The sequence below is a fragment of the Echiichthys vipera genome (genome assembly GCF_963691815.1).
Source record: "Echiichthys vipera genome assembly, chromosome: 9".
Lineage (NCBI taxonomy): Eukaryota > Metazoa > Chordata > Actinopteri > Perciformes > Trachinidae > Echiichthys > Echiichthys vipera.
The window spans coordinates 16,489,446-16,508,341 of record NC_139834.1 but is presented as its reverse complement, the minus strand read 5'-3'; the positions used below and the strand labels follow the sequence as shown (position 1 = coordinate 16,508,341).

At 41.4% G+C, this 18,896-nt stretch overlaps 1 protein-coding gene across 4 annotated transcripts; it reads right to left on the bottom strand.

The window, feature by feature from the left end:
* Positions 1 to 175: 175 nt before the first annotated feature.
* mybpha (myosin binding protein Ha) lies at positions 176 to 18,560 on the bottom strand. Of its 4 annotated transcripts, none has more exons than XR_014593329.1 (14): positions 18,323 to 18,560; positions 16,422 to 16,511; positions 16,083 to 16,148; positions 15,238 to 15,372; positions 14,659 to 14,826; positions 11,376 to 11,464; positions 11,090 to 11,285; positions 10,548 to 10,687; positions 10,122 to 10,281; positions 9,066 to 9,202; positions 4,239 to 4,425; positions 3,566 to 3,616; positions 614 to 656; positions 176 to 508 (listed from the first exon to the last, which is right to left on the bottom strand). XR_014593329.1 is itself a non-coding variant. In XM_083919570.1 (13 exons), exons 1-12 carry the CDS (start codon positions 18,510 to 18,512, stop codon positions 3,588 to 3,590), a joined length of 1,587 nt encoding a protein of 528 aa, XP_083775696.1. In that variant the 5' UTR covers positions 18,513 to 18,560; the 3' UTR covers positions 176 to 508; positions 3,566 to 3,587. The 4 variants fall into 4 exon arrangements, 1 of the variants encoding a protein (XP_083775696.1); XR_014593330.1 differs by having other exon boundaries at positions 16,083 to 16,133; XR_014593331.1 differs by lacking the exon at positions 16,422 to 16,511.
* Positions 18,561 to 18,896: the final 336 nt, after the last annotated feature.

Sequence of the window (18,896 nt, the reverse complement as noted above, 5' to 3'; positions counted from 1 at the left end):
GTTTTGTATTTTGTATTCCAAATAAAAATACTAATACTTAAAAAAAATGCATCCAAACCTCAGTGTTACTAATCATAAAACTATGTGTAGAAATGTGTAAAACTTGTTCAGAAATCCACACGTAATAAAATATTTTTTTTATTAAACATCCATAAAGTCATTGCAATAGCATGTCCAAGAGTTCACTTTTTTATTGAGTAGTACTTGTGTGTGTATATATATATATATACACATATATACACACACTGTAACAAACAGCACATGGACAGGCAGAACAATACATTGTAAATATAGCCTTACATACATGTCACCAACTAAAATAACATACAACATTTGGCAAACTGGGATGGGTTGGGTGTACTGGGACGAGAAAGTGAGTCGAGATGGGTGGGCGGTTGGGGGTGGAAATAGATATGGAGATGTTGGTATGTTGTTCTGTCCAGTTCTTCGTTATGTACAGACTGGTGCACAGACAGCCATGACTTCTTCTCTCACCTCCTCAAACGCTCTGGACAAGATATGAGAGACACGCAGAAAAGATTAAAATGATTACACACACACACACACACACACACACACACACACACACACACACACACACACACACACACACCTTAAAACATAAGACCTGGACTTCTGCTGGTCCTTCAAAGACACTGGTGGAAAGATAAATAAAGCAAGAAAGAGAGTTAAATGAGGTCATGGGGTGTTAAAAATCACTTCAGTTAGGAATGTGATGACAGAAAGTGTGTGTGGATTTGTTTGAGGTTTTGTATGTGAGTGTGAGTGCGAGAGAGAGAGAGAGAGAGAGAGAGAGAGAGAGAGAGAGAGAGAGAGAGAGAGAGAGAGAGAGAGAGAGAGAGAGAGAGAGAGAGAGAGAGAGAGAGAGAGAGAGAGAGAGAGAGAGATCCACTGTGTTATTTTCCATTGAGGATTGTCTGGCTCGGTTTCTGCGCTCTTAGCCCATTCTCCTTTCTTCTCCCAGCACCCCACTTTGCCTGTTGACTTGTGGTAATGTGAGTAGTTTGGCTGTGTGTCAAATCATCTGGAGTAACTTTTAGAAGCTGTGGAGTGCCGCACTGACATCACCCCTAACCCTCCGACCAAAGGCACTCTCTGCCTAACCCCTTGTTTTCCCCTGGAGGGGTCCTCCCATGTATGGCTGCGCCTTATGGGACTGCATCCCGACACAGCGTGATCACGTCATCTAAACGCTGTAGTTTACACTTAACACTTCTCACACTGCTACCCTTGTGTCTGGTAATGTGATCACAAGCAGACAGCTGTAAGTACAGGTGTGAATGCATCCAAACACATAGAGAGAAGATGTGATCACTCAAGCCACACCAGGGGGGATGGTCAGGCATGTGGCCCCATTAGCAGTACGACACACATGTCCCTGACCAAGGTCAACTTTGTAGTGTGCATGTAGCATAACAACTGCATCCAGTTTATTTGCTAACAACTGAGATGAGGAATTGAGGTCCTAGATGCAAGGTTAAGTATCAAAATGACACCGCAATCTTCCTCTATGTGTACACTGAGTGCAAAAAGTTATGTATTTTCTGTTTGAAAACTAGATATAAACACAATAAAAGCCCCTGAATTGTCTGACTCAAAACTAAAAACATAATTTTATCGTACTGCCTTTTCTGATTTCATCTGATTCTAGTTTTTATTCTGTTTAATGGGTTTTACTATCTCAATTTGTATGTTGCTCTTTTAGTCTAATTGCGAACGCTTTTCATGGCCACATGCATGTTAGTGTTATAAATATTGAGTACACCTCAATTAAATAATGACATGCATAGACACTGTCGTCACAGACTAAATCACACTACAAGGCAGCACATATAAACGTGCTGTTTAACTCACTGCTTTCATTTGATTACTGGGCATTTGAATGTAATGGTCAGTAAGTGGTGAGGAGACACAAAAGGGAGAGGAAGTAGATATTTCGTAAACATGCATTTATTTCCAGGGATATATCTTCCCATGCTTCTGTTAACAAGCCGCCAGACATACACACACACACACACACACACACACACACACACACACACACACACACACACACACACACACACACACACACACACACACACACACACACACACACACACACACACACACACACACACACACACACACACACACACACACACACACACACACACACACACAAATAGCAGCATTACAACAATAAACATAATACAAACAGACAAATACAACAGCCACACATCAAAGCCAGTGAGCACAATATCCAGTCAAAAGCGGATTAAGTAGGTTCCAGTTCTTAAACGATTCCAGCAGAATCTACTTGACTGGTCAGTAGTCTATATAGCTCTTGTTTGATGTTAAATCATTTGATTTTAAAATCTCTATTTGGATATGCCAACATACCTCCTACAGTGCGTCTATCAATAATAAACTGACAAGAGACCCAAAACAGCGCAAGACCCAAGACAGCCTATCACAGTTTGATGAAACATGACATCATTCAGAGCAACCGGGTCAACCCCGTCCTTTTTCTTAGCTTAAGACTTCTCTCAATTCCTTAGTGAAAGTTTGTTTCAGCAGCTTTGTGAAGAGGTCTTAAGAAAGGAAAGGAAAAATAGGAAATACGGGCCCTGCAATCTAAAAAATATGAAATAATATAATTGCCCCCTGCTCACATGTTTTGAATGTACAGCAGGCATGGGAAAGGATATTGTTTCACAGTGCCGTAAAAAGACTCAGTGGTATGTTCTTTGCAGTAAGATAAAGCCATTATCTCTCACTCTTAAACTCTTTTACAACCATCAACTATCCTGTGCATCTTTTTACCAAAATGTTTAGTCAATGGTCTAATCATTTCCTGCTCAAATTTTCCACTCTGTGCCCTCTTTTTGTCTTAATCCATCTCGCCACCCTCACTCACCACTTCATGCTTTTTTTTAACACTTTAATGAGGCTTCTCTTGTCAGTTGAAATGACACTGTGAGCAAAGCCTCCTGGCACTCCGTGAAAGGCTACACCACTCGAGCATTTGAAAAGCTTAAATGAAAGTGCCAATACCGAAACCCAAATGTGGCTGCCTAATAGTGAGGGTATAAATAGAAATGTTAACGCTGTAAAAACAGCAAATTTGGTATTTCTATTTGACTGACATTAATCTTTGCCACATTACCACATCCAAAAGCAGGGCTTACAACGCACGGTACAGGATGTACAGAGGAGGAAGGTGGAGAGGAGGGAACAGAGGTAGGCTGACACAGATGAGAAGCAAAGAGGGAAAGAGAAGATCAAATGAGTTGTGTTGGTTTTTAATTTCATGCTATGAGTTGCACTGCAATTCATAGCTGATCAGCAGGCATGGGAGTAGGGCCACCAAACTGAATCTCAAAAAAAATGCACTCAGTACATACATGTTTGAAGACAATGGGCAGTGTTTGTAGTAACACATGATTAAATTTTATTCTTTGAGGAAATGGAAAAAGCTATATAGCAATGAAATGTGCTTTCACTAGTGAACACTGGATTTCTGACCACTCTCAGTCTCTTGCACAGTATCTCTGTGCCTTACCTCTGGAGGATTGGGTCTTGGTTTATTTGACCTTCTCTGGATGAATAACCTCTGTTGGGAGAAGAATATACAGTTCATTAATGTTTTTTTAAATGGATTCAAGTTCTGGTATGTTGGAGTCATGGAAGCTAGAATCAACTGGTACCAATAATCCAAAATTTTCTATATTTAAAAGGAATATCTTGACATTTTGGGAAATACTTGTATTGCTTTCTTGCTGAGAGTTCGTGAGAATATTAATACCAGTTTCCTGTCTGTACACTAAATAACAAGCTACAATCAGCAGCCGGTTAGCTTAGCTTAGCTTAGCAGAAAGACTGAAAACAGAGGAAAACAACAAGCCTGGTTCTGTCCAAAGGAGACAAAATAAGCCAATCAGCACCTTTACACCTCATTGTTTAAAATGTCGTACCAGAGTTAATCCATAAATGAACAGATGTATACATTTATTTCCAGCATCCCCATATATCCACAAAAATGTCATTTTTTACATTTACAACAAGATAAAATTGCCAATTAGTGACATTTAGACGTGCATCTTATCATCTAACTCTTGGCAAAAGTGTATTTCCTAAAATGTTCAACAATTCCCTCAAAAGAGATTTTGTAACCTCAATAGATTTTACCTGTATTCACTCAAAATGTTATCCTTGATTTGTCTGTAGATACGTACGTTTGACCTCCAGCTTGCAGGAGACAGCAGCCTCTCCCTCTGCGTTCTTGGCTCTGCAGGTGTACACACCGCCATCGAAGCTGCAGGGCTTTCGGATCTCGAGGGAGCAAATGCCCTGGTTAGAGATCTTACGAAACTTGGGGTCATCACCAATGAGCATCTGATTCTTCAACCACTCGATCTTAGGCTGAGAGGACAAGGGGAGACCTTTATAAGCTACAGTATACCTCAAATATACCTTCTCTGTTTGGTTGTGGTGCCACTTCTAAATCCACACATAACATTTTCTCTCGGGTCATGCTGATGTTTTCAATATATATTGTGAACTGTACAGATTTTTGAGAACATCAGCAGTGATATAGAGTGAACTTTAGATTGATTTAGGGTGACTTTCCAGTGCATCAGTCAGTGTTAAAAATTACATGTTTCATTTAATGATAATTTTATCCGGTATATAACTAAAATATCCTTAGCACAAAACTCACAAAACTGCAAAGCATGGATGAAAGAAAATCAAGTTTTTTTGTTTTTTTTCCAAGCCCTGACTGTGCAGTTTTAGCATCTGGCTTTTAAACGAAAGCAAATTCTTTGATGTTGCTGTTAACAGTGTTTACTTGTTTCTGTCTGAGCTGCGGTCGCTAAAGTCATTTCTATTTACCATATTGACTTTCAGCAGCCTTGAAACAAATTTGCAGAGCTAATGTTTCATTTGCTCTGGCAGATAAATCTGGCCCCTCTCCCCTTCAGACGGATTTCCATCAGGCCAGATCCAGGATAGGCCAATCACACCCGTTTATCTAATGTTGGGCGGGTTAGACGATGACTGAGAAAGGAGCTTCATAGTTAATAACATCACTGGCGTTCTCAGGCCACTAGTGCTTAACAGGCTCACGAAACTCAGATCAAATTGTCAAACTGGGCAGCGCTGATCAAGTATGACTCAAGATTCTGTAACTGTATCGCCTATTTACTGTCTAAAACAGGCATCTCCGATCCTGCTACTGGAGGGCCGCTTCCCTGCATGTTTAAGGTTTCTCCCTGAAACTCACCTGAGTCTAATGATTATCAAACCTGTGATGGGCTTCAGCTGCTTGATAACAAGCACATCATTAGAATCAAGTGTGTTGGAGCAGGGAGAAACCTAAAACATCCAGGAGCAGGATTGGAGATGCCTGTTCTAAAATGTTTTCAGACTCACATTTTAGTGTACTATTAAGCTGTAATTTGAGCTGTAATTTGTGACCATTGCCAACTTTTCCTGCTTAAAAACTTCAACTTGCATATGTCGCAATGCACTACGCCGTTGCTCTGATTGGCTGTAGGTCTATTCAACTGCACCCAAAGGCATTTTGGTCTGCACCGTTGATAACGCCCCTTGGAAATCAAAAATGAACTGCGAGGTTCCAGATTAATATACATTTGCGAATAAGTCTGGCTATGTCAGACTTTACTTTCTGCTTTTCCTGTATCACATTTGAAGTCTTATTGGACCGATTCTGTGTTAATATGAGGTAACTGGGTTTTCAGTCTGTTGTCAGCTCTTCTTCCAGCGAGCTCAGACAGTCTGTGCTGAGTGTGACAGTTGGGTAAAATGGGAGAAATATAAGTCTCCTCAGGTATGTACTGCTCAGGGTTTCAGTGACAATCTCTCTGCACGAATTTCCTCATGGTCCAGCTTATGCAAGTTGACTCTGGTTATTGGATTTCAACTCAGCTGATGCTTTTCAGAAGGGTTTGTTTCAAACCCTTCCTCACTGATGTCTTAAACATATTTAGTTCTGCATTACGACAGGTTTAAAGATAGATCTTAATAGATGATCTATTTCAGGAAGTCTCTAATGTAACTGACGTACATTAACTGATTCGTAAGAGCCACAGAAGAATTGAACTAACTCCGGAAAAAAAAGTTTAGAGTTTAGTCTTTTTAATGCTCATACAAGGATTAGAGGGGCAGGGTCTCACATTTAGAAATATTCTGATTTGAAAGTTAAACTTGGAAAAAGTAAGTTAATATTCATAAAATATTTTTTAGCTAAGCTAGGCACAATACTGTAAAGTGAAAAGTAATGTCAAGTAAGGCATTGAATCTTCTCCATCTCCATTGCCCTATCTGATGGATGAAGCGCAAGGTTGATGACATTTAACATATTTTCATCCTGGGCAGTAAACCAAGTACTGTATATATGAGCCTTTGGCAGCGGGGAGATGCTGCTGCTGATTTTTACGTTGCAAACCAACCCCTCCAACAAATGGTAATGAGGCTAGCGCTGTTTATCTTGGTAGGTCTGCAGATTTTACAGTATATGATTTTAGCAGTTGGTTGTATCACTTCAAAATCTATGATCAAATGAGATCATTGTTATTATCAGTGTAGTAATGCACAGAATCAGGAATCAGCTTGATTATGTATATAAAAAGGAATTTGATCTATTGCATTTTTAGCCCAGCTAGTTACGCTTCTATATGGATGGTAATGTGGAACAGATGTGTCTATCCACCACTTTTGGTCCACACTGAGATATCTCAACAATGTTTGCTACAAATATTCCTCTTCCCTAGAGTGTGGCCCATATAATGCCAATCATATTGGGTTTTTTTTTTCACATTTGATAAAATGCACCAGTTTAATAATAATAACAACAAACGAATCACAAATTGCTGCACTTAAATTAGTACAACTGTTAACTGTTATTGTCTGCATCCTCTCTATTAAGTCTGTGTTTATTTGTAGGCTGTAACTTGCAGCATAGTTAAAAGTTGCCATTTTCAAGCCTTGTAAACTATTTCAGCTGGTTGATGGCTTCCTACCGTTAGGTTATACAGCAGGGCTGCTTGCAAACTTTTTTTGTTAATTGGCCTTGTGAGCGCAGGCACTGGCCGATGCAGATGATCTCAAAATGGCGACACTACGTTCCGCACTGACAAGAAAATAAAGCCCCTTAGTCTTGTTTAATTGACAGAGGTAAATATGTAAATCCATCCATTTATCTCTTCTTCTCTCTCCTCCCTGTCCCATCATATTTCTGTGTTTGGGCATCCGTGTGTGTGGATGTTACAGGGATAGTCAGTCACACTGATAACAGTGCTGCAATCTGGACAGGTGGCAAAAATAGTACCTTCTGTGATACAGTTACATCTCTACTTAGCCATGATAGGACAACAGACTATACCTCTTATCATTGCCTCTTCTTTGTCATCCTTGCTTATCTATCCTCTCTCCATTCTCCCTAACAGCCATCTGTGCCTCTTCATCAGACACTGAAGGACAACTTATCACTCAACATGCCTTTCTGCTGGACCTGCCTCAGCAAACCTCAATGGGCTTTGGACTCTGAGCTAGAGCCAATAAACAAACACATGCTAACACAAGTGTAAAATAATTTATATTACAAGTTATTTAAAGAGAGAGAGAGAGAGAAAAGCATACACAAGTGGGTGATAGAGACTGAGTGAGTGTTTGAGAGAGATAAATGAAACTAAAACAGTATTTTACGTAATTCAGCTTGTAATTATACATAATTATGTGGCTAATAGTGATGCATGAGTAACTCCAGTTGAGTGTCTATGAATGCTTACATTGAGGTATTAACCTGTGACAGCAGATTCATATGTATGGGGTCAAACAGGGGTTAATAAGTAAACATTCGGAACATGTGGGTCTAAGAAAGAGGTATTGAATGCCTCTTTCCATGGCCCCCTACGGATGATCTGTGGATGTGTTTCCACACAGCTGCTATGCCTGCTGGTCCACAGGGACACAACTTAAGACTCATTTAGACATAGTGGATCTACTTCACTCGGATGAGCCAGAGTATCACTGTATAACCATGGAAATAGTGTACTCACAGCTCTGGAAATTGCCCACTTATTGCCACATTAAAAAAAAATCTCACACCAAAGTTTCTGGACCTCCTAAGCTGTCCCTGAGACATGAATATCTACTGGTACCAGTCCCTCTTCTCTTGAGACTTTGCGTTGACTAATGTTTTCAGATTCTCACGCGAGCCTACATCAGTTCCTGTTTGACTTGTCTCAAATTCACCGGCATGTGCAGACTGCTCAACCGCTGCTGTCCTCACTGAGAAGTCAAGGACATATAATCGACTGCATTGCCACCGCGGCCTGCCACCTAAGCTTCCTGCGTCAGGCAGACAACTGTAAAGATATGTTTAACCAGAGTGGCAGCCGCCAAGAACAGTGAGAGACATACTGAAACTTCACACAGACATACCAGTGCAAGCCCTTCCCCGCTTCTAAAGTGGATCTTTATAGCAGTGACATTAATACTTCACTTGAAGCAGTATACTGTATACATAACACGCTCACATGATTTATCGAGGGTCCCCAGGAAGAACAAAACTGTTCAAATATAGAATAACAAATGTTGTATCAGGAAAATAGGATTCAACTACCTAAAATATTAATAATATGAAAAATCTCAACAAGACATGCCCCTCTTCCAGACGACTCCCCGGCCCCTCCTCACTATGTTACAGTAAGTGAGCATGTGAGCATGTGAATAAAATGCTAGCTGTTAGCATTAGCTATCAAGTGAAGCGCAATAGGAACACTATTGTGATTCTGGACACGACGCACTGATAACGAATATATCAGTGCAATAATACTAAGTGGTGGAAACATGAAACTGCACAATAACCCTTGAATTTCATTGTACTATGTGCAATGACAATAAAGAGATTCTGATTCTTCTCTCTCTAAAGGGGTACAGTAAGGGTGATGGACATGACAAATTAAACTATGCAATGATCCATGTGCTTCTATGCAAACTGCAGTGTGTGTACGAAGATAAGTGTGTGAGCGCCTGACCTTGGGGGATCCGCGGACAGAACACAGCAGCTTGGTGGTGTATCCCACAGTGGCAGCGCGGTCATTGAGGGGTGTGGTGAACTTGGGTGCCTCCGTGAAGTTGTGCTCTGGGTACTCAGGAGGCTTGTAGACAATACCTGAGAACACATGGATCAACCTTATGATCTCAGTGACAACTCCTTGGTATTGTAAATAAAATCACAATACCTGTCCTTAGCATGTAACCTTTGCAGGACAGCGATCACTGTGGCTACAAGTGACAGTAATACTTAAGCTTCTGCTAGACTAGACTCTGGAGGATTCTCTTGTGCTTAATGAAGATGCATAACGTCGATGGGGTCTAATCTCCAAAGTCCTTCTAATCGAATGCGTTCATAGTTGTTGAATGGCCAGATTGGAAGGTGGAGTGAAAAGTCGGCCTTCATGGAGAAGTGGGAGAACTGTCATCATTTCAATATGTGACTGACATCCCACATTTTCATTGTCTCTCCTAGACAGTATTCATAGTGTTGCACTTGGCTGTTCACAAAAAAAGTGACAAAAATAGTTGTGTCATGAAGTCAAGGATGAAAAAAAAGACAGAAGTTGAAACCCCAGTTTACTCTCTCACCGGCCAATCTCAGTGAAGTGGGTACGGTGAATTGTTTATGCAGAGTCTTGGAAGATTAGCAAATACGCTAAAAGAGATACAAATAAACATCAATTCAAAAGAAATGCTGAATCGTTGATCGTTCTGATTCGGTAGGACATACCACCCCCCCCACCCCACCCCCAGAGGAGCAGCATTCGCTCTGCCAGTTGTCTTGATGTTGTCAGAGCCTCTGAAAAGTTATTTCAGTGGTAGTTGAGCACTTGCCAAGAGAGCTACCCACTTATGATTAAAGGAGTGCCAAGGCCATTTTCACTCATGTCTTCACTTTAAAGCACACACTCAAGACTCTCACATACTTACTGCAGCTCATAAAAGTGTAAGTACCCTATAGCCATTATTTGCTTCATCATTCATATCAGCATACTGACCGCAGAAGAAATAAGGAAATTAATCAAGAAGGTCACCTGTCTTCGGGATGGTGGCCACCTCCTTGGTGACAGCGCACGTCTCACTGATACCCACTTGGTTCTCAGCAAACACTCTGAAGGAGTACGAGTTGCCCATGATGAGGTCTGAGATGGTGGCAGTTAGCCTGTGGTAGTGCTCCAGCACAGAGAACCATTCCTGCAGGTGGAGAAACAACAAATGGAGAGCGAATTTATCCTGTGATGTGTCTTCATTGGATTGGTTATCACCGGTGGGGAATCAACCAACCCGTCATTAGCCTGACATCTTCCGGGGTGGCAGTTAGAGGATGATTAGGATGCCTGTTTTAAGATGTAATTCTCTCTTCTCACAACATGTATAAAAGAAAGACAAAAATGATAATCGATAATAAATGTGGTTTATGTCTGCAACATCACGCAGTCTGACAATGTGATTGGCCATACCCCAGTCTTCCTGTCTGCCTTCTGGACAGTGTATCCGGTGATCTCTGCGTTGCCATTATCCTTGGGAGGGGTCCATTCCAGAGCAGCGTTGAAGCCCCAGGAGTCCACCAGCTTCATACTGGCAGGATTGCTGGGCCGCTCTGAGGAGACACATTAATGTAAGTATTTATAAAAGATTACAATCATAACCTATGTGTCCCTCAAAGCATGTAAGGTGTCTGCTCCTAAGATTAAAAGTGAATGGTATAATGGTATGCTAATGTTTCTAACGTGAGGCCACACACTTTAACCACCAGCAGCTGACAGCAGGGTCAAAGGACATCATTGTTAGAGGTGTGATGTATGTTGTGCTAGTGCTTTGAATTTCTGCTAAAGCAAGTCACGAGTCTCAGAACCAACAAGTCAGCGAGCCGGCTGCACAACCAATGGAGCAGGACTCAACAGGGGAGGTCTGAAACAAGTCCGTATTCACACCTGTCGCACCACGCACATGTGCATCCGCATGTGTCGTTTGTGTGTAAACATAAACATGTGCGACTCACCCACAATCTGAAGGGTGATGGAGGCTTTGTCTTCAAAGCTGTCCACTTTAACGGTAATCTCATAAACACCAGAGTCCTCCCTCTCGGCGGTGCGGATAAACATGATGCTGTCCTTGTCACTGTTCCTGATGTTGATTCTCTTTGTGTCCACAGGCTGACCGTCCTTAAGCCAGGACACCACAGGTTTGGGTTTTCCCTGGGGAGTTGGAAAAAGACGGAAAAGAGATAAGAAGATGAGAGGTGTTTTCATGTCCTTTATAAAGGGTGTGTGTATGTGCTGACTTACAAGAAAGGGGATGACCAAATTGACCTGCTCTCCAGCCTGCTTGACATAGCGGGTTCTGAGAGCTCGGGGCATGCGGATCTTTGGACGGGCTGAAAGACAACAAGTCAAGTCAGGCACGTTTCTCTTCTCCATACATCATCTCTTCTGACTATTTTCTTGATATTGACATAACCTGGACACTACAAACTGTGTGATGTCTACTTCCCATGCGTGTCTTCAAAGTGGCGACATGCATGCTCAATGACAGGTCAACAAGACCTAAATAGATCAGGCACTGCAAGACGAAGCTGACAAGAGAACATGATTAAAGGAGCTAAAATGAACCCCCACGTTAGTTGAGATGGTGCAACGATCCAAACTTTTTACAAAAAAAACTATTTTAATAGTTTTTATAGTAAACTTGTTGCTGTAAATGTGGTCTTTTGGAAAAGATTATTATTATAATGTAAGATTTAGAGCTGCAACAACTAGGTGATTCATTGTCAATACTAAATGCAAATATTTAGTTTCAGTCATTTCCCAGCAAAAATACCAAACACTCTCTGGTTGTCGCTTTAAAATACTAAACGATTAATCGATAATCAAAATAATAGTTGCTAAGATTAAACATTATTAGCGTTAACCGTTTTTACCACTTATAATACTTACACTAAGACAAACACATATAAAAACAACAGAATACCACATACAAAAAAACATCAACAAAAATAAACATTTGCTATTCATCTTTAAAAGAAAAGGATGCAGGAAATACAGCTAAAGTAGTTTCTGTGAGTGAGAGGAAAAGTACCGTATCTGGGCAGAGAGAGGCAAAAGAGGAAGACCCTGCATCCAGCAGATCTTAAAATAGCTTTAGTGACGAGAAACTTGGATAAACCCTGACACATGTTCCCTCATGTCATGCACAAAGAAGCAGCGGGACAATGTCATCACTTGGAGTGGTCGAACATCACATCAAGAAACACTAAAGTGCAACGGATTGGAAACTGTAGATACAATAATCAACTGTGATAACTGCAGGTGTGCTCTACAGTAGCTGTGTGGATAAAATTATATGGATAAAACTGCACTTTGGTTGGGACTTCAGTCATTTAGTTGCTGTGCTGAATGGCCCCGGGTGCTAAGTATCAAGAACGGCATCCCTTGCATGTTTCTGCATGAGCAGCAAATGTCTGAAAAGCTCTCTTGGCTTACAGGATTCACCAAATCAAGCTGCTGCCCTGCACCACCTCTCTCACCCCGCTGCAGCCCCCATTTCTCATCGTCTGCAAAAGAAGTCCTCTCATCTCACCCCCCATCGACATACTGTCCATATTTTTTGCTCCTCTTCTAACCAGGTTTATTTATGTGTCCTATACTCCTCATCCTCACATTTAATACTATATCATTGCAGCAGAGGCTGAAATCTGGCTCCTGGAACCATCATAACCCCTGCCTCCAGATTTGGCTCTAACAGTAATCCCTGCTAATCAGCACACTTCCCAGCAATGCCCCGAAGTGTTGCTGGCATTACAGCATCCAGCAGCCAGAGAGTCCTCCTGCAAACAATGTTCTGTCTTTGTCTCTGGATAAAGTGTCTTTGTCGGGGGCTTTCAGCATATGCAGGACAGCGTGTCTCTATGAGAAGCTTGTATATGTGGATGTGTGTCTGGTCAGCAGAGCATGTGACTGACACACAGCTGAATTTACCCCCCAACAAGCTGAACACAATCCATCAATTAGGCTCATGTGTCACTCCCCTCAGTTGACCAGATGCCCCGGTGGCATGACTGCATTTAAGTTTCGTGTTTGTTCGCAGTAGTTTGAATCCCGAGCCGGAAATGCGCTCAGAGACATTAAGCTGTCCTTCTGAAAGTGGATAACTGGAGCATGCCAGCTTAGGTCTGCACTGCATCAATGTGACTCGGTGTAAGCACTGATGGAAATACTCTACATGGCTCCATTAACAAAACCAATGTAGGTTTAAATAAGCAAAGAGAATGTTGACAGAGACCTTTGGGGGCATTTTAACCCTCAAGTACAGAGAGTGGAAGGGAGATGACAGGAAATGAGGGTCATGGTGGATTTTGGAGCCATTTGCTGCACTTCTTAACACAAACTAGTATAAGAGGCAAAGTGGCTAATATTTCTAATTAGGGCTGCACAATAAATCGTTTATCATTATTGCAATATCAACATTTGCAGTATACAAATCGCAAAAGACACATTTTTTAAGTCAGTTGAAACAGAGTATCAGTAGAAAACTGCACTGTAATGTAACTTTTTTGAAACGGTGACTTGTGTGTTCAGTTCAATGTTTAATTTGTCCAATAAAAGCTTGGACGTTAATTACTTCCATTTTTTTTTACTTAAACAAGCAGAAAGGCATAACAGAGTACACCTTAATATCTGCTTTATTAATTGCAACATAAAAGTGACAAAGTCAATTTTCGAATGAGAGCTTGTCGTATAACGTCCTGTTTATTTATTGCAGGACATCAAGTGATGCCTGTGCCAAATGACAGGACAGCTAAAGAGTCCCCCTCATAAATAGAAATCAGTGACAGTGAGGTCACACTGACAGGGCAGAAGTCAATAAAAAATATGGCTGCCAGATGGCTCATTAGCCAAAGGTTTTTCTTAACCTGACTCAGACTTCTATTTAATCCATTAAATATATCGCCAGCCTTATTTCCGTGTGTACTTATCTTTTCTCAATGTTTATAGCACTTTTTCTTTTTTTTTATAAGTGCTACATAAATAAACGTTATCATTATCCATTATCCTTGGTAGCTTTACATCTCTTAAATCATTTAGTGCTACCAGCAAGGGACAAATGTCCAAAGAGTGTTGCTTTTATTTAATGAATGAAAAATGCAAATTAGAAGAACATTTGTGAGTGCTTCACCTATTTATTTGTGGTGTCAAACCTGCAATAATGTCTGGAGACGTGTGTACAAGTGTAAGCATAATTAACAGCTAATGATAGGTCTTGTCAGCACCTATGGGATTTATGTGCATACATCTGTGCAGTCCCTCTTAGGGCCCCCGCAGTTAATACCACCTCTGCCTCCCTGCTGCAACATGAGCATTTTACAGATAGGTCATAAGTTACTTAGACACCACAAGACACCAAAGAGGTCCTGATAAAGAGGTTTGAGACGGACATTTTCATAGGTGTCTTTACATTGGTGTAATCACTAACACTCCACTCCAGAACCACAGATTGAAGTTACAATTGAAAGTGATCACCTACTGTATATGTGGCCTGTTGTTCTGTTTGAGAAAATTGGCTCCTACTCACCACCAATCTCACGGATGGGCACGGGTTCAGCGAGTGTTCCAGGTTCACTGCGCCCACCAGGGTTTACGGCTACCACGCGCACATGCAGCAGGTCACCGGCTGTCAGATTCTTAATGCAGTAGCGGTTAGTTAAGGACAGCTCCTCTTGCGCTACTGTCCAGTCTTTTGCTGTAGGGAAACACAGTTTTCTAGTTAGTATGTAGATTTTAGTGCAGTAAACATGTCATAATAGATAAGGCTGAAACTGTTTTTTCAACTAATACATTCCTTCTGACACTTTTTGGAAAAGTGTAATACATCCCTTAATGGGACACATTAAGTGGTTTATCACCTGTCGACACAAGTTTACAAACAACCTGACCATAAGAAGTACACTTTGGCCTCCCAATGAAATGTCAGAAGGCATGCTGTCATCTGAGCAAACAAGCGCTTCTAAAAGTGGTGTGAGGAGATACAGCGACAGCCGGCGAAATACTGCCTGCCGTATACGGCCTGAACACAGCTATGAGTCCATCTGCCCTCTGACACTCTGGGGACAGGTGCAGCCTCACATACATACTCACACATACACAGACTCACTTCCATCCTTGCAGTACTCAATGATGTATCCGTCCAGGCCAGAGTCTCCGATGGTGGCTGGCGTGTTCCATTTAATGGTGAGGCTGGAGTCGTTTACATCATCCACAGATAAGTCCAGAGGAGCGCTGGTGGGGACTGAAGAAGGTTCAAAGTGATTAATAAAGGCTGACAGTGAAATGAGGTTAAATGAAACAGAATATACCCACATACTCTCCATTCTACATCTCATTTTTTTTAAATTATCAAGTAAATCTGCAGGTTATTGTCTAAATCAAACAATAAATGAATCCCTTTGGGAACATTTTCCATCACCCCCCCTTAAAAAACAAAGTGAAGTCTTCAAATGTCTTGTTTTGTCCAATGAAAGATCCTAAACTCAAAAGTATTTAATTCACAAGACAAATAAAGCAGAAAAATACACAATTGAAACAATTAAGCGATTAGCAGAATAGTTGTAAATTATAATCTTAGTCAATCAACTTCATTTCAGGTCTAATTATGTGGAATTTGCTCTCAAACCTATATACAATTCTACACATTTATTTTTGAGTCGTCACCTATAGTAGAGCTGCAACACTTAGTTGATTAATTGATTGACAGAAAACTAATTGATAGCTATTTTGATTATCAAATTATGGTTTGGGTAATTTTTAAAGCCAAAATGTCAATATTTCCTGCTTCCAGCTTCCAAAATTTGAGGATTTGATGCTTTTCTTTGTCATATATGATAGTAAGCTGAATTTTAAGTTGTCTAAATTTGTCCCTGTCATTAAATGTGTCAGTGACCATGATTGAGTGTTAAGAGCAAGACCAAGCTAAAAGCAGAGTGTAAATGTTGGTGTTACCTGCAGGAGGTGGGGGCGTGGGGGCCTTGGGCGGCTCCTCAACTACGGCAGCTTCTGCTGGAGCAGCTGGCATCAAACAAGCAGGAGGTTAATGTCATTTTAGAGACAAACACCAGCAGTGAGGACCAGAGTATATCCAGAGCATCTTCCCCATATTATGACTTTTCAACCTGCCGATTAGTGTGGATTTCACTGGAAAAGATATCAGGAAGTTCAAAGAATCCACTAGTCCTCACAGCTGGTAGGAAAGCATGAAGAATACTTCACTCTGCCATCATTGTTTGCAGTGTATTTTGCAGTTGAGTAGTCATGTTGTTGTCCGTTGTGGTTTATGTTTACCGTCTGCAGGAGCATCTGCAACGGGAGCATCTGCAACGGGAGCATCTGCAGCAAGAGTAGCGGCACCGTCTTCAGCAGCTGGAGCAGCAGCTAGTGTTAAAATGCCATTAGGAAAGCCAATTAGCGATGTACATTATGACATTACTCATGCAGGGAATCAATCAGTTTCAAGCTTATTTGATCAAGAAACACTCCACTGAAACAGGCAGCAGGACAGAGCAGTGGGGGCGACACTTTCAGTACTGTATTCACAGCGACAAGAATGGATGGTTTTATGACCCAAAAACTGACTCTGACAACACAATTTGGAAACGTTGTAAGACATTTGCACAAGGAAGAAGAACATCACATGTCCACAAAGAGAAGCTTCATGGGTTTGGGTAAAAGTACACAGAGCAGGATAAAGTTTACAGACAGAAATGCCAGTAAACACAACAGATCTTGAGCAAGAACACACACACACCATGTGTACAGCAGTGCACAGCGGGACACAACCACAAACATATCACGCATTACAGCTTGCGTGTGTGTGGACCGCCTGTGGTGTGTGTTGTTTACCCCCTGCAGGAGTCGAGTCGCCTCCTTGCTCGGTGGCTGTGACATCAGCTGAACTTATGGGTTACATGTCGACGTTAGCAGGCAAATATAAAAGCAGTCATTCGACCACATACACCACTGAAACTAATAGCCAGAAAATGGTCATTAATGGACGATGTGATTTATCATCAGCAGCAAGTGTATTAGACAGTAGATCCTGGAGAAAAGGGTGCATGAAAGGCTTTTCACTAATGTAGTTATTGGTGTTGTTCTCTAATCAAATTTGGGAGTGTGATGATTTCTGGGTGCTACAATTTCCACCTTACTATAGTTTCAATATTGACCCAATATTGACCCAATACAATTTACTGATGATCAACCACAAGAGTCCATATACTCACACACACTTGAGATCCAAGACATTTGAGGATGTTCAAGCTCCACCATAAATTAATAATTTATACAATAATAGTTGGGATGAGGGCAGCAGTTGTGGCAGCAGCTCCATGTTTAAAGAGTTGTGGCTGGGTCAGGAGCTGAATGATCTGTTTTGTGAAAAGGAGTAACCATGTGTTTGTACAATGCACTCACCTACAGTATTGACGTTATATCAGTTTCCAGTAAAACTGAGAGGGTTAGTAAAGTTAACTTTATTTAGGAGGTCCTTTGTTCCCACAATAGTTGATATGGGTGACTTATGCTCTTGTTGTGTTTTACGATGTTGGTTTGTTGTGACTTATGCTGGTGATATTGCTGTGATTGTTGAGTCCTTTCAGTGCCTAAGTCTGGTGCCAACCTATTTATTTATTTGTTGTTGTAGTGTGTGTGTTCAGTGTCTTCAGTGATGTATGTTGTATGTTGAATTTCCCCCTGGAGATTACTAAAGTCAAATCAAATCAAAACTTTCATTATACTGACGGGCGTTTCTGTTTTTATAGTTTTAGCTCCTGTGCAAACAAATTCCAGTAATTTATAAAAGCAGCAGTCACTAAAATAAAGCAAGTTATCACTGCAACTCCGTTACAAACCAGCACTCTGGGGAAAAAATGAATTCATCGAGGGTGTGAAGACAAATTCCACCGACAACCCTTCATCCAACACTTCAATGACAGGACGCTAATTCTTCCCACGAACTAGCCTGGATTAAACACAACTGACAAAAGCAGTGTTGAGTTTTTCGACACCCGCTTGCTGTTCTCTCCAATTTGTGACAAATGAATGCATTTTTAATTTAAAAAAAAAATCTAGCCTAACCTAATGTTAGCTATCATTAGTAGAGTTATGTTAAGAGTTGACGTTAGCACTCCATTCCGTGTTCAGGGGATATTCGCGGTTATTAAAGGTGCTTTTAGTCCCCGGGGTACCTGGAGCCGTTCCTTCAGCAACGGGGGTGTCCGGGGCCGCTTCTCCCCCGGGTGCAGGAGCTGCCTCGGCAGGAGCAGCTTCCACAGGTAAGGCTTCCGCAGGTGGAGCCTCTACGGGAGCCGGCTCAGGTGCCTTCACGGCAGCCGTCTTGGCTGGGGACTTCTTGATGGGCGCAGGTTTGCTTGGCATCGTGCTGACAGACGGCCAGTCCTCTGGATGAAGGAGTCAGGAGGGATCTTGAGTAATATAGCGTTAGAGTCGATGGGCTTGTAGACAACTCCACCCATCCTCTGACTGTAACACCCCCCTCCCCACTTCAGTCACATCCTAATCTCTATTAGTACCACAGCTGTAACCTACCTGTAACCTACTCATACTCACTCAGTAAGCAGTAATACATAGTAAACATTGCTGTAATGCAATAGTTATTAAATCTACATTCAAGTAATGCCAAATGTTGCTGGGACAAAAAGCACCATATACATATAAAATGTTCATACAGTCTAATAACGTTAAGATGTAGAAGTATTAACGCCACCTAGTGGATAACATGATGCAAACACAGCCAAGACA

Bases quoted from the DNA above. Each gene is read 5' to 3' on its own strand.
- mybpha (XM_083919570.1), bottom strand. From the start codon at position 18,512: ATGCCAAGCAAACCTGCGCCCATCAAGAAGTCCCCAGCCAAGACGGCT. The intron at 15,373-16,082 runs GTAACACCAACA...AACCTTCTTCAG, and splicing joins CACGCCCCCACCTCCTGCAG to TCCCCACCAGCGCTCCTCTG. The intron at 10,688-11,089 runs GTGAGTCGCACA...GTGTCTCCTCAG, and splicing joins CATCACCCTTCAGATTGTGG to AGCGGCCCAGCAATCCTGCC.